We start from the raw sequence: 15,690 nt of genomic DNA, 5'->3' as shown, positions 1-15,690 counted from the left end.
CTGGTCTTGTTGGGGCTGCTCCCACCATGCATGTCCCTGAGGCTGCAGGACGGTTTCCTCCTTATATCGTAAGGGATGGAGTGCAGTGCTCTGTCAACCTAAAGCACCTCGAGGTCAGCTCCTCACTAGTGTGAATGAAAGAGTTGCTTGTACTTGAGGGCTTCTGATCACTTTGCTGCCTCTTGTTGCAGTTGTCATAACATCAAGACAAATGTTTTCTAGGCAGCACAGAGATTCGCCAGTGCCTGAATGTTGTCTGAAGGTCTGCATCCCCTCGGGGTCACGCTGTTCTGACAGCTGGGAGGCTGCTTTGGGGCCATGCAGAACATCATCACAAGCTGAAATTAATGCAGGGTGCTTTAAGTTGTGACCGGGAGTGCTTCATTTTAACCTTGAATGTGCTACACTTGCATATCAAAGGGTCCTGTAGGGAAGCTGAGGTGCTGGTTTCAGTCCTTAAATGATTTGGGTCTTGGTCACTGGAGATAAGCAGGGGGCAGAGGTGTTGGGGCTGGCAGCTGGCAGACCGTTCTCTGACGAGCTGCTCGTACCGGGATGTTCCTGTCATGGTCTGGATCTGTTGGGCTTTTCCTGAGATACCTCCTGCCGTGGTTGTGTGGGTTGCAGTCAGTGTGGCTGTGAGCTGTTGCTGTCTCTGTTCTGCAGTGATTTGTACTTTGAGTACAGGAAGAATATTGCCAGGTATGTTTTATAAAACTGGAAGAAAGAAATGATTGCCAACACAGGTGAGGAAAGGTCACCAAACACTTACTAAATGAGTCAGGATCTGTTGGGCGCTTCCCAGGGCAGTGCAAGGTAGAGGCTGAGGAGAGTTAATGCTGAATTTGGACACAAAATAAGAGGCACAACAGGTTAAATTGAGACTCTCATCTTCTACAAGCTCTGGGTCCCGGACACTAAACAGGGGAAGTAAATCCTACTACGTGCCCAGTAGGAATTACGCTGTATAATTGTAGGTATCCAAGGGCACTTCAGAGACCGATCTGTAAACCAACTGTAATTCTTGCTGCCCTGTTACAGCCTTCTTGGTGGATTATTGCGGTTCTGTCTCGAGTCTGCTTTTGTGACTCTTTAAAGGTTTCTCTAAGGAATGGCAATTTGTAACCAATTTTTAAGGATTTTCTTTCGGGATGGCGTTTTAAAGATGGCTTTATGTTTTCTTTTTGCAGAAACTAAAGAGCGAGTCGGGTCTGGAGCTCTGGGTTGTGTAGTTCCTCCAGTTTGTGTTTACATATGAACACGTGATATTATCTCTCCCTTGCAGGGAGGTCAAATAAAGCTTGTCATTAGAATGGACAGCCTGAAGCAGCATAGCCAAAAACATAATTAAGACTAAGAACTGCATTCAAACTGAAGTGTCTGATTTGAAGGGATTTGAAGTTTTCAGTTTTCAAGTTTTACTGAACTGCTAAGACCGTTCATCATGCTGGAATTAAGATCTACTCACGTTTTTTATTAACCTCTAGAAATAACTGCTGAATAGTGTCTCTTTCTAACTGGGCTATTAAAAGTTAAGAACTAGATCATTAAATGTCTCGGGGAGCAAGCAATTTTATGGTCCTAAAAGCAGATGATGTACTGCAAAGTTGATATAAATATTTATTGTGGAGCAGCCTTCATCCATTCCTTCCTGTTCTTTGCTATGTTTCCCAGAAGAAAGTAAACTTAAAAAAATAAAAATAAATTTTTTAATGCCTAATTTTGCAGCATATTACTGCAGGAAAAAAAAAAAAAGTTTGCTTACCACATTAAGGCTATAGCTATTTTTATATTGAAGTTTGCACTCCGCTGCCTTTTGTCCAACTATTTCTGCTGTTCCCATTTCATGGCAGTTGCTTGAAGAAATGCATTCAAGTGGCAGGTTGTCACACAGAGCAAAATCAAGACAGGTCTTAGGAGTCCCTTTCTGTAGACGTGATTTATATTCGTACACTGTTATTACTTGAGCTTGTTTATTCTTTCCAAGTACATGAAAAAGGATGAATTGCATCAAAGAGTAAAATGTGAGTGCTGATGTGTGCTTGGATGCATTCCAGTGAGTTTGGTCAACCAGCTTCAGGCAGGTGCATCTTTTCATGACTGGATTCAAATTTTTATTAACTCGATTGGGAAGAAGTTAATTGAAGCCTTAACAGGGAGTTAGGTGCATGGACCGCCTTGATTGTTCTCTTCTAGGCTATCGAAATGGGGATAGGGCTGAGTGAAATGTAAGGAAGAAGGATAGGCAGTAGTTCAAAGCACGGACCTTCAGGTATGAAAAGATCTCCAAACTTGACCCCAACTCATTGTACAGAGGGAGTCTCTGGTTCATGGGAAGCTTTCTGTCAGCTTCGGCAGGTTCTGCCTTATTCCTGTAGCCTGGCAGAACTTGGGGTGAAAGTGTGGAAAAGGAGGACGCAGGTGAAATGCAACACAGACAAGAGCCACTGGCCTGGGAACACGCTAATCCCTTCTTGCAAGCTACAAACACACATTCTGGAGAGTTCTTTCGACAAATAACTGTTTAAGGGAAAGCCCTGAGAGGGAAATATCCTGCGATCCCATGACAAGCAGAGATGTCACCCAGTGGCCTCGCACTCCATGTACTAGTCACGATGTCTGCACCGGCTTCCAGATGTTCACAGCTCCTCTAGCTGTAGGCTATTGTGTGTCACTGCGTTTCACGGCTGAGCTGTTGCAATGCTTTGCTTTGGAAGTGGGTGTTTTGCTTTCACAAGTCAAGTTCTTTGTGTTTGTTTTTTTTTTTGTTTTGTTTGTTTGTTTTTTAAGATTGTAAAGAAACAGAAAACCTGCATGAAAGGTGCTCTGTGTGCCTTGCTTAAACAGTGGCTTATGACACCCCCCAGGGACTTGGATCTTTAACACTATTTTCTCCATGGTAGTGATGTATTTATAGGAAAAATCAGATTACTTTCTTCTTCCTTGGGTTTCTAAAAGTCATAGGCCCATGTAATGCAGGATTTAATTTCTTTTGAGCTCCCTGTCTTATTGTTGTTACTTCGGCTTACTCACAGTTAGTGTTCTTCCTGGTCTCGTTTGGAGTCCTTGTTGTTTTGAAGTCATTTAAAAACCAAAACCAGTCCAAATGAACACAAGAAAAGCTGGCTCACTAATCTCTCTCTTTTCGTTCCCAGAAGTACACTGCCATTGGACTGCTGGGCAAAGCTACTGATACGTTGGATGCTACAGGAAAAGTAACTGAAGAAAAACCTTATGGTAATCATAAATGAATCAATATGCTTGATGTGATTTGAAGGCATAAACGGTCTCTATCTGAGAAAAGCGGAAAAGATATTTGAGACTGTGTGGATTAAATTTAAACGTGAAATCAAACTAAGATTATTTCATCTTCAACTTCAGTGCTCATATAATTCAGTCCAGCTTCATGCAATTCTGCCCAGTGCAAGTGTTCATTTCTGTTGGGGGGAAAAAAACAAAGCAGACACTAGACTGGGGGGAGAAAATAGAATTGGGCAGGACTGTGTCGTCTTAAATCTTTAACAGGCTGACAAATGGCATGCTGTGTCCAGTAAAATTTTCATCTTACAGTGTGTAGTCTCATGAATGCTCTTTTAGTAACACCCTTCAAGGCCAGTGGAGGAATAAAGAGCACTTAGATCTTCCCTCCAGGATGTCTGGTTAACTACAGACTGCTCGGTGCAAAATGAGGGTGGCATAAACTACCCTCTGCATATATTCACCTACTAAATCTTGCTCTTGCTTGCAGTTTCTGTCCTAATAAAGGAAATGTTCTGACCCGCAGAGCATAGTGTAAGGGTTTAAGGTTTCTGCTTAATCCTGACTGTGCAACTGTGTCGGAGTGGACGTGCCACACTACCTGGGCTGTCTTAGAAACAGCGTGGGGCTAAACAGGGACACACCAAATGCGTTTGCCATGAGTTCTTTCTCAACCTTGGGGGAAAAAAAAGCAATAGGTAACTGGTTGCTTAGCAACTCGTATAGGTCCCACACTGTTTGTGGTACCTAGTTATAAGCAGATGAAGTAAATTATCTTTTTTTTTTTTTTTTTAATAGCATGATGAAAAGGTAGCCTGGGTTCCACTCCTTTCTTTTGTAGCCCTTCTTTTTGCATGAGGCAGGCAAGGATGAGTTTCTTGTGCACCTTTAACCCGATGGATCATTGTAAATTGTGTTATTTACTAGGCAGTGCTATTCAGAGATGTTGAATCACTTGCTTCTGCCTCAGGATCTAGTTCTAAGTTTCTCTCTAAGCTTCTAAAGGACAAACTATCCAGGTGGTATTAGAATTGCTGATAGCCAACATTTGCTGATGCTGGTGGATGCTTCCCTAGTCCTTGTATACCTGTCAAAGTGGAGTGCTGTGGGTGCACTGAGTGTTCATTTCAAATAGATGAAATTCCCATAGTCAAATTAGAAAAAATAATTTTCATGAAACTTTATTCTTGCTTTTTAATTGTGTATTGCTTATGGCAGACAGAATTTACAGGGTTTTCATGAGCATTTCTTCCACTGGCAGCTTCTGTTACACTAGCTTCCTACCCCTGCACCACCTCTTCTGTTAGGGTGCTTTAGGTTTTTGTTATGCTGTATGGCAAGTAAGCTTGGGGAACTGATTTGGGTTAAAAATAACCACGTTTTTGAGGTGCTTATCCTTTAAAAACTGAGATCAATCCCACTCATCATGCAGTTTCATGAAGGGAAGTAATGGCATTTCTGGGGCAGTGCAGTACTGGGTAGGGGACAAAGCTTCCTTTTGCTGAAGATGACTGCTGAAAGGAGTTCTTGTCAAATTGGCCTCAGTTACTTTCCATATTGCTGCAAATCAGAGTTGAATTCTTCATAAAGAAGGATGAGAGAATGTGTACCCCTTCTCTTTCTGCATGCTACCTACGTATTTTATATTTTCTTCCTTCCTCATCTTCCATAAACCCAGTATTTCTGTTCTTATCCAGTGCCTTCTCCAAAGCAGCTTGGCTTTCTGGGTGGCACACCAATTCCTAATCTTAATTGCTGCTCCAGGAACATACACAGCAGGTTTTTCAAACGAATTTCAGCTTTTCTTGACAACTAGAGGGATCCTGGGAGATGGTGAGCATCTGCTAGGGAATACAAATCCTGCAATACCAGCAGAATCCGGGGCTGGGACTTAATGCAGGGAGAGGGCAGTAAAGCAGCCTGCAAGATGTTTAAAACTCCTCTTGAATGACTCCACTGAACCCCAAGGGTAAAGTGCCTGAACAAAGTTTCCTGCTGTAAGAAAGTGTTAGGTTTTAGTCTTCAAGGTGTCTCTGGACAGCACTTTGGAAAGCAAACTGTTGTGAAATAGCCTTGCTCACAACCAAAGGATGTGTTGAAGAGAACTGCTTGGGTTTAACCCCTCCTGAACCTCTGAGAGTTTTTGTTTCTTTCTTAGCAGAGAAAGAACTTGTATTTCTACGTGAGATTTACTTAGGGCATCGTACAGCTCCCAGGCTATTGGATGCTGACTTTGGAAGCACCGAGGATTTAATGTTCCTCTGAAGTTTTCTGAGGATGTTAACGCTTGCAGCCCTTCTGCAACTACTCACAGGAATGTGCGTTCTGAAGCCCACTTCTTCCCAGCTGCTCAGAGACTGCATCCAGACATGGGGCACAGAATTTCTCAGGGTTTTCTAAAAGGTTCTGCTGATTCTGTGAAAATGTGTTTAATAGAGCTACCTGAATAATTTATAAATAAATAAATAAAAGTAGTCCTTGCAGCTTTCTGCTTGTCTGTTACAGACAATTGCTGCCAGACTGAGCTGAGGCCACTTGCTGTAGTTCCCTTGGACTGTCACAGTTAATTATTGTGATCTTGCGGTCTGTTCTGGTATCGCTTGTTAGAAAGCACAGGGCAAGATCACCCTTCAGTGGAGGCTTCTTGAGGCTGTGGCACAGCTGGCGCCTTTTGGTTTGGGAACTTATTTCCCTTCCTTTATGATTGCAGCAGGAAAATTGGTCAACAGTTATCAGTGTTTAGAAGTATAACTGTTGAAAATGTTCATCCTAGAAGCTGAAAACATCATTCTAAATGTTTTAGAAGCCTTCAAGACCAGAAGCTTTGGGTGCTTTGGGGTGCTGGTAGAATTGTAGGGAACGGTCCACTGGAAGAAGCACGGCCTGTGCAGACATCATAGAACCCACCGTCAGTCTAAAGGCTTATGAAGAAATTTAGAAAACAGTCTGAAATAAAGGTATTTCAAATAGTGTGCACACAGAGCAGCTGCACTCATCTTGTTTGAAGCTAGGGCTGTCTTTACTCCTGGGACGGCTCTCCCTGAAAGGGCAGAGAGATGCAGTTTAAGCCCAGCTTCTAGCAAAACTTAGCATTTGCAATTAGGTTACTGAGTAGGCTAGTTCTCAGTAGCGAGGGTGATTGGGATCTGTGACAAATAAGTCCTGCCGAAACCTCTCTGGCCCTTGCTCTCAGGGAGCAGAGGATGGGGAGAGAACGTTTTGGAGCAGCTGAAACCATTTAGCCTTTGTGAACGTGTTCATCTTCCCTGCTTGATGGAGGGTTGTGAGCAAATGCTGCTCTGAACTTGCTGCCAAGGCAGGCTGTTAACCTACTAAACCCGAGCCCACAGCCAGGGGAGGGAGACCTGCGGGCACGGGGCCAGAAGGGAGATGGCTCTGCTGGGCAGGACTGGGGGAGCTGAACGGCAGCGAAGGAGCTGGCTCACAGCGTGGGCTGTGTGCTCTGCGGAGACACGAGTCCAGACTGGTGCCTGGGACAAATACACAATTTAGACATAGTGAAAGTGTTTGCTTGGGACTGGATTAATGGGGCATTCTTTTTCGTCGGAGAGCTGGGCGGAAGCTGCACCAGCTTGCTGTAAGGGAGAGTAAGAATCCAGTACAGCCCACTGACACAAAGGCAGTGCACATGGGAAGGAAAAAAAAAAAATGTTTTGAGATTTTCAGAATTTAATACTGACCAGATTGTGCTATGATGCATCGCAGAAGACAAATATGATTTATCCTGTATCTTAGCAAACTCATCTATAAATATTTACTTTGATAACACGCTGCACAGCTTCGTTAATGGCTTAATGCATCATTCCTCACATGGGGATTTTTTTTTTTCCCCTTAGATATTAAATACTAAATTCTAGCCTGAAACAGCCTGGGTTTTGCAAGAAGGCAGACCAGGATCACAGGCATGGAGCTGAGTCAAGCTAATTTTTCTGTGTAATTTTGATGTGATGCATTGCTAAACTACAGCAATGCTATCAGATTTGCACAGCCATGTAAGAACCTCTTCAGAACATGATCCAGGCTTACTGTGCAAACAATTTTGTCATTCCTACCCCATGTTCTGCTGCGCATTGTTCATCCTCAGTATCCCTGGCTGACCCGTGTGCCTTGCAACCTTGCAGTTAGTAACGCTTCAGGGCAGCATGTGCTCCTAAGGCTGCAAAATGTGCTTGGCCAAAATGAGGTGCCACATTGCCATCTTCAGAAGTTGCAGTGGAAAGAAAACTCTTCCTTTTTACTTACAGCATGAAGTACAGCTGTTCTGTAAGGGCTGCAAGCACAGGTCTTCTCCAAAACTTAATGAAGGGGCAATAAATAATATAATTTTATTTATGTTCAGGGATGCTGTTGACTTCATGCGACACTAATAACATCATAGAATTATAGAATCACTTAGGTTGGTAAAGACCTCCAAGATCACCAAGTCCAACCATTAGCCTAGTACTGCCAAGTCTACCACTAGAATATAGCTTAGGAGGCACATGACTAGTTACTGAAGGGCATTTTGATTACGGATCTTATGTTTGTACTCTAAACAACTCAGGGATGAACGTCATCCCTGTTGCTAGTATTTCAAAGGACCAGTGCAACCAGCTACTTCAGTTATAGCCTTCTAATAAAAGTGGGGCAGGTTTGCAGGTGTACTTGAGAGTAGATTTCCTAAAGCAGTCACTTTCTTTTCCAGGATTTCTTCAGTAAAATTGCCTTACTTACTATGTAACCATGCCTTTGTGAGCATCTGCAGGTTAGATGTTTGATGGAGGAATTTAGTATGTTGTTCCAGATGTAGTCTTTCTTCAATAGGAAAAAAAAATGCAGTGTTTTTTCACTAGTAACCTGTTGGAATTTTCCCATGAGTACAGTTATGTACTCTTAAGAGTAGTTGTCAATGTTAGATGAGCATTTTATTCTTCTTAGCCCTTTAACACAGATTAGACTAGGACAAGTTTTGTAGTTTTGCCTGGTTTCCAAGAAAAATGAATTTGTAGTCCCGAGGGAGGAAAAGTTGCAAAGCAGAACAGTGTGTGTAGGGACTTGTGCCCTTCTGAAAGCGGCCAGACTGTCTTAATCACCTTGGACTGTTTGTTCCATTCTTCTTGTGATAATTCACACTCCTACCTACATTCTGTTTTTTATCGCTGGCATTTTTCATCCAATCTAAATTCAGACAAGAGGGACCACTTCTTTGTATCTGTTTGCAGAATGTGATCAGTTCCATTGGTGCCACGTGAATAACCGATGCTAACATACTTGTTGTTTTCTTTCTACAGACCAGGTAACAAAAAGAGATCTTGAAAATGTGCTGCAGAAGTTCACAGGGGACATCATGCAAGTTCCTCCGCTGTAAGTTCCACAATGTTCAGAACTCTCAGGAGTGGTGTTCAGCAATAAGGACTTGCCAACAGGACTCAGTTCTGTTGGAAATAAAAAAGTCATGTTGTGGCAAGAGGGTAGAGGCAAGGCAGACCTAGGAGTTTAACATTTGGAGCTGCAGGTCATGCTGATTTGAACATCAAGCACAAATGGTGACCTGGAGCCTGTTTTGTTGGTGAATATAAAGCAGAGTAACAGTCCTAAGCAGCTTTTGCAGGGCTTGGATTGTTCTGTCCTGTCTTACAATAAAAAGGGAAAGCCTCAAGGCTTTAATTTTATTTATGGGGTAGGGGTAGGCTTAATGACATCAGCACGGAAGTTCCTTTAACACCTGTAAATTAGTTTTCTGAAAACTTAGAGTATGAATAAATTGTTAGTGATTTAAGCTTCCATAGTTTAACAAATTTCTTCCAGTCAGGTGAGCCATGGTAACTGGCAATATGCAAGTGCTTAGCTTGTGACAGATGGCTTTTCTGGTGATTTAAGCTAACATGCTTTCCTTTGCATTTGCAATGGATCGGTTACTGTGGTTCCGCTGCGAGCCCTGTAAGGTCAGCCGTTCAGTAGGTGTTCTGTTTGTGTGACCTTTTCAAATTACCCTCCGGTAATTTGAGCAAGATCTTTTTTGATTTTTCTATAGTCGTCTTTTCTTCAGGGCCAGAGTTGGAACTTTGATGAAGTGTCACGTTATCACTGAATTCTTTATTTATTTTCTGTTAAGTTCCATAGTGGAACAAGGCTCTGTAACTTGGCAGTTGCTGTTCAGGAAAATCCCTGGTCTCAGTTGAGTAAAGGTGCAAGGCAGAGTTACAGGCATTGCCCGAGCTATGCCCAGTGCTCACCCCACCACAGTACTGAAACAGGGTGTGTCCTGCAGGCTTCTGAAAGGCAGAGTGAGAGAGGCTACTGCAAGTCTTGTACCCTTTGTAGAAACCCTTAGTTTTCATAAACTAGAAATTGAGTGATGAAACACTTTTAAATCCATGCAGCAAGAGTTAATTTGAGGACTGTCTCTTGTTTTCCCGTTTACATAGCTACTGGTGAATGAGATTATTCTGTGTCCAGGAGATTTCAGAAGCACTTGCTAGGTTTTATTTTTTGTACGTGAGCATTTGGAGAGGATTAGAAGGGTAAAATGGATGCTGTTGTACAATATTAACAGGATCTGGAGGATGGGAAGCTTGTTCTGTTACAACAGTGTAACGCATTTTCATGCTCTATCTGATCAGCTATTCTGCTTTGAAGAAGGATGGAGAAAGGCTATCAACTCTGGTGAAGAGAGGAGAAGCAGTTGAAGCAAAGCCAGCTCGGCCAGTAAGAGTGTACAGCCTCTCTCTCCAACAGTTCCAGCCACCACTGTTCACACTGGGTAAGGGCCAAAGATTATTATATAGAGCGACGCTCCCAGTTTGTTAGTGCTTATTTACACTCAGAATGAGACTAAGATATAGAAATGGGTTTCATTTCCTTCAGCTACTTATTTTAGTGTGAGTCTGCATGCGCAGACTTTCACTTTGCAGTAAAAGCACCATATTTTGGTTTTAAGTTAAGCTGATTATATGTAATCTTCCTGTGAGGGAAAATTCTGAGAGGCTGGCCAGGAGATTACTTGCATCTGTCCATGATTTTGCAGCCTCCAGCTCACTACTCCTTTCTCAGGTCTCCTTACTTCCCCTGACCCATTCCTTTGCCCCAGTGCCCCGACTGCTGGCATCTTAATTCATCAAGGGCCACCATCAGTTACTGTCAGACCTCTTTCTAGGTTGCAGAGACAGGATCCTACCCTTCTGTCATACATGAAAAAGCCTGGGTAGTACATTAAGAAGCACCTTAATAAATAAACCAAAGATACCGTTGTAAATATTTGATGCAGGTGAGGTCAGGATAATCTTTTGCATTGAGGAAGTACCTGCTTGACCTGTAGTCCTCTGGTGGACCAGATGTTACATGATGAGCAGGTATGAACAACAGAACTTGGTGCTGTGTTACTTGGGGCCTTACTTTATGGGTGACTAGCAGCTGATCGCTGGCAGAGGGAGAAGGGAAGGGTTGAGAGAACAGGGAAAGTTAAAGGTGAATTTTAAAATGTCAGCAGCTTTTATTGCAGCTTCTCATGTGCAGTATCTTAAAAAAAAACAACAAAACATTGATAGTCAGTTTAGGCTATTCTGGAAATAATTTGGTTTCATCATTAGAAATACAAAACAACCATCTGAAACCTTTAAAATGAATAGAACTGAAGCATTTATTAACATACCATGGCAAGTACTTAATTTCTAGTGAGTTAGTTCCGTTGCCATTGTATTTGCCTTCCCTCCTGTCTTGGCTTAGCAATCTCACCCGCACATATGTTACAGGATGAATAATTGATGTTGCATCCTATAAATATTTTATCACTGGGTTGTTTGCTTAGTGCATTTTTACATTTGTTTGGGAGCATGGTCTCTATGTAAAGTAGATTTCACATTGTGCTGGCAGTTTACCATGTCACTATTAACATTCCAGATGTTGAATGCGGCGGTGGCTTTTATGTCAGGAGCCTGGTCAGCGACATTGGCAAAGGTAGGCATGAAAAAAAAAGTGATGGTTTAAGGAATGAAAGTGTCTGCTTATAGAAAAATCTTGTCATGTTTTATATCTCTGGCCACCAGACTTCCGTGCTATTTTGCAGATTGGTACTGCTATCACTTGCTTTTATATACTAGGGTATTTTCCTTGGGAGTATGAGGGAATGAAGGCTAAATAATTGCTGGAGGACCCTGGGGGCTGGGGGCTAAAAATGGAGCAAGGAATAGCACTGAGCAAGAAAATGCAAGGCAAGGTGGGAATTTTTTTTCTCTCCTCCATATGTTAAAGCTAACTCAGATTAAGGGTGAGAAGAGGCAGAAGAAAGACACTGTCTTTTTAAACATTATTCATCACATTTTGAAAACAGATTGCACAGAACATTACCATGCACATAATAAACCCTATCTCCTGGAAAGACTTCTTCGTTTGTGATGATTTTTCTAGTGTTTTCTTTCTCCTTTCCTTTTACTGTGAATGGTGTTGCTTTCCCACAGGGTTATTTGTCTTGTGCCCTATATCTATCAAACTGCATGATGGAGAACAGATAGGCCATTTCAATTTTTTTAAGTGATACATTCGCAGATCAAGAAACCAAGTGATGTGGGAGAGCCCTATGAATTTCAATGTTGTTATTTGTACTTAGGCAAGTCAGAGATTCTCCTTTTGCAGTCTTCTGAGCATACTGGGTTGTGTTCCGTCCTTTAAAGACAAACCAAGATAAAGTCTCTAGCCAGCTGGCTCTTTTTCAGAGTATGAAATGCAGTAAAAATCCTCCTGCATCTGCAAGTATGGACAAGAATATTTTAGTACACCTGTGCACTTTCAAGTCAGTTCCAGTTGCTGACAAACAAAAGGGGTTATCTTTTGTAACCCCTCATTACGTAATTCTGTCCTACTTGTATTTAACCCATCGTAGCATTGGTTTATGTTTTGAATTTTTCCTTATCCTAGTTTATATTATCCTGATGAGTGGCACAGGATAAAAATGTTGAAAAACACGGACAAATGCTTTTCCAAAAAGCATGGAAAATAGCACATGGTCTTCTAAGTCACTTGAATGTTCTGTACAGAATGTTCTGCTTTTATTTTATGTCATTATTTCTCTCTCATCATTCTGATTTAAATCTGGAAAACCTCCTGACAACTTCCTGTCAGATTTTGAACTCTTACTGCAGTGGAGATCTACTGAAATCAAAGGAATTCCTCACCTCAGACTTAAGAAGATGTAAATGAGTGTTGAATCTCCACAAACTGCCTTTTCAAGCTAAGCAGAATAATGTAGAAGGCTACATATAAAAGTACATATAAAAGTACATTGCAAATAGTTAAATTTGACCGTGCACTTCTTCTAAAGTCTCTTTTCTTCTGTACTGTAGAACTCTCTACCTGTGCCAGCATGCAGGAGCTGACCCGAACCAAACACGGGCCATTTACGCTAGAGGAGCATGCACTTCATGAAGACAAATGGACAATTGATGAAATTGCGCGATCCTTAGAGCATTGCATGTCTCTTCTCCCAGGAGAACCATCTCATAAAAAATTTAAGACAGAGCATCCTGAAGAAACTGCTGTGAGCTGTGAAGATAAGTAATAAGTTAGGTCAAGGAAAAAGACTGAATGATTGAGACATTTTAAGATTGGATTGGGATTGTCTTGCCTTTTGTGTAAATTTACAGGTCTGTATTGGGACAAACTGCAGTGCAAGAAAAATGGTTCTTCTGTTTTCTGGGGCTAGAACATTCACTGAAAATATCCAGTGCTTGCTGTTTTCTGATCTGTTTATTTCCCTTGTAACATGCTGTAAATTGGTCTGCCACTGAAGTCAAGTCTTCATAAACTTTTAAAGAACCTATGGGGTGTAATATAACTGTTGTTAATAATTCCTCAATAAAAAAATATATGTCCTTAGGTTTTGCTAAATGTGGTCCAAAGAAAAATCTTTTTCTTTTTTCCTCCTTTATAGCTGCTAATCAAACGCTGAAGTACCATGGTGATAAGACTTTGATAGCTTAAAGGGTACAAGAATGTGGAGTGACAATTTGTTTTCTTGCAATCCATTTCAGAAGTGCCCGCTTACTGCTGTTTCTGCTATGCTGATTGTTCTTTCAGTCAAATGTTCCTCAGAATGCATTAAACCTAGATGCTGATGTTTTAGGCTAGGTTTGCAATAGCAGTGTAAGTAGCTTACAAGTTTAAAGAGTTCGTAAATGTAACTGGTAACTAATGCTATGAAAGATGCAGTCATCATTACAGGTGTGTATATTCTGTTCTGGTATGATGTCCTGATTGGTGATGATCTGTCATTTAAAGTGTAGCTAACAGTTATGTCCTCATTGGGCTTGTAAATTCCAGTTTACTTCTGCTGCGTGTTGCTTGTATTGCGTGAGCTGTCTCCTGTTTATCAGGTGCTGCTGTGCTTCTGGGGTCTGGCTGGTTTGGTGCTGACCAGAAGCTGGGTGGACAACAGTGGGATCCACTACAAAGGATCTTTGCTGAAACCATGTTAGCTCAGTGGGACACTGAGGGCCTGTTCTGCAGTTCGTTTGTTCAACAGAATCTGATTGCACTGATTGTTTCTCAGCACTGCTTCCCTTGGGGTTTCCAAAATGGCTAAAAGACGGGGGTGTTTGAGAGTGCTAAAAAGCACCCTAGTGGTTTCGATCTGTGCAATGGACTATCCTAACAGGACTTCCATATGTGTCCCCAGTCGACAAGTTAGTGGCAGGTCTACTTCCCTCTTGTCATAACGTGGAACAAGAGAAATAATTTAAAGATGTGAGTAAAACCTGAGAGAAAGCCCTGCGTTTGAAAGTGCCACTGAAATGTCATCAAAGAGGAATGGACCGGCTGCTGTTCTGCACTGCTGCTGGACAAGTGGGCGGCTGTGGCTTTGTACCACTCCCACGCCTTCAGTTTGTAGTTCTGGAGTACGGAGACTCCATTCTCTTCCTCTGAGTGACTGAATGCTGTGAAGCCAACAGGCTGTGGTTAGATCTTGTTGGGTGTATCTTTTACAATGACATGAAGATTTGATTTAATGACTCCATGTTAATTGCCTTGCTCCTTTCCATGGTAAGTTATCTTGCTAGCTAATTACTTCTATTGTTGCAAAGAAGTTGCGTTTTATTCCCAGTTAGAATCTCCACACCCTGCATTTTATGTCTTTATCTACACCTTACGTAAAGCAGCGTGCTCTGTGTGCTGGTGTTACGTGAAATGATCAAGTTCCAACTTTGCTTTCAGCTTCAGAAAAGAAATAAATACCCCGAAGTTTCTTATTGCAGGATGCCTTTCCAGACAGCAGTATATTTTATTTGTTTTCTATAAAATAAGAAACTGAAGTATATGCAAGATTAATGAAGCCCTCCCCCTCTTTTTTTTTGGTGGGAGGATAGAGTTTATATTTTACTGTTCAGTAAACAGACAATTTTCTTCTTTTATATATTTTTACAGAAACTTAAGGGAAATGTAGACTGGATGAAGTAACTGTTTTGAGAAATCTTGATTTAGGAGACGGAGGAAAAGTGTGCACTGTAAGAGAGCAGTGGGAGACTTTAGTCTCTTTTAGGAGTACTTTTTGGTACTTTGGATAGGAACAGAGAAGAAAGATTATTTTCTAAAGAAATGAAATAAAGCAGAAAACTTCATTTTCCCATGTACTTATGTTGGATGATCAAAGACTTTGACTGAAACACACCTTCTCAATTTATTGTCCATATCCCTGTGTTCTTCTAGGTTGAATAACTTCTCATTTTCTGTATTTATCCTTCTGAACTTTTAAAAATAGCTAGAAGATATTACCCTATTAGCCTCCTTCTTCCATCTACAGGGATTTGTTTCGTTAAAAATTAGTGCAATTGAGAAATTCTTCTACTAACAGGATACATTTGTATGTAGTGATATAAGTGTCCAGCACATTTCAGATCTTAGCAGTTTGTTTAATGCTCACCATGGCTTTCTTGCTATTCCATGTAAGACCTCCCGATTTAGGCTGCAAGTCCTAACGTGTATGGAAAGCATGGAGAGAAAAGGAACACAGTTGTTCAGGAATCTGCATGAGGTGTGTAGACAGTGTTATTAAAGATTGATGGTACTTTCAGTCTACAAATAAAATTTCCCTCATTGCTTTTACTCCTCTGTAGGAAAAGTGGGAGACTTTCACCAGCTGTAGCTCACCTTTTTTTTCCTTTAATGAACTTCTTCATCTCAAATTAATGAACACCTTCTCTCCAGATAAGTTGTACTGCACTTTGAAAGCTATTTCACTTAGAAGTTGAGTATGAAGTATGCTTGGTTGCAGCTGTAAATGGCTGGATAGCATAAAAAATGATGGCAGACATCAGAGAGCTGTCCTTACAGGGTACAGCATAATGAGTGCATAAAGCCATGAACAAATGATGCAGAAAGAGCCTGGTTTGTGACCACAGATAAGTGCCAGCCCTTACCAGTTGAGCTATCTTTTTAAAAATT

General features: G+C 41.5%; 1 protein-coding gene across 1 annotated transcript in view; it reads left to right on the top strand.

Moving 5' to 3' along the window:
* Positions 1-15,690, top strand: part of TRUB1 (TruB pseudouridine synthase family member 1) — a gene marked incomplete at its 5' end in the record, with an annotated part of 53,007 nt that overhangs the window by 16,734 nt on the left and 20,583 nt on the right. The window contains 5 exons of the mRNA XM_082764638.1: positions 3,156-3,237; positions 8,550-8,622; positions 9,882-10,021; positions 11,158-11,214; positions 12,597-14,292. Of these exons, the coding sequence (XP_082620764.1) occupies positions 3,156-3,237; positions 8,550-8,622; positions 9,882-10,021; positions 11,158-11,214; positions 12,597-12,811 (567 nt within the window). The 3' untranslated portion in view covers positions 12,812-14,292. The remainder of the gene's footprint in view (positions 1-3,155; positions 3,238-8,549; positions 8,623-9,881; positions 10,022-11,157; positions 11,215-12,596; positions 14,293-15,690) is intronic.

This window comes from Aythya marila (genome assembly GCF_965140915.1).
Source record: "Aythya marila genome assembly, chromosome: 7".
Taxonomy (NCBI): Eukaryota; Metazoa; Chordata; class Aves; order Anseriformes; family Anatidae; genus Aythya; species Aythya marila.
The sequence above is the reverse complement of the archived record's forward strand: the minus strand, read 5'-3'. Positions and strand labels throughout refer to the sequence as shown.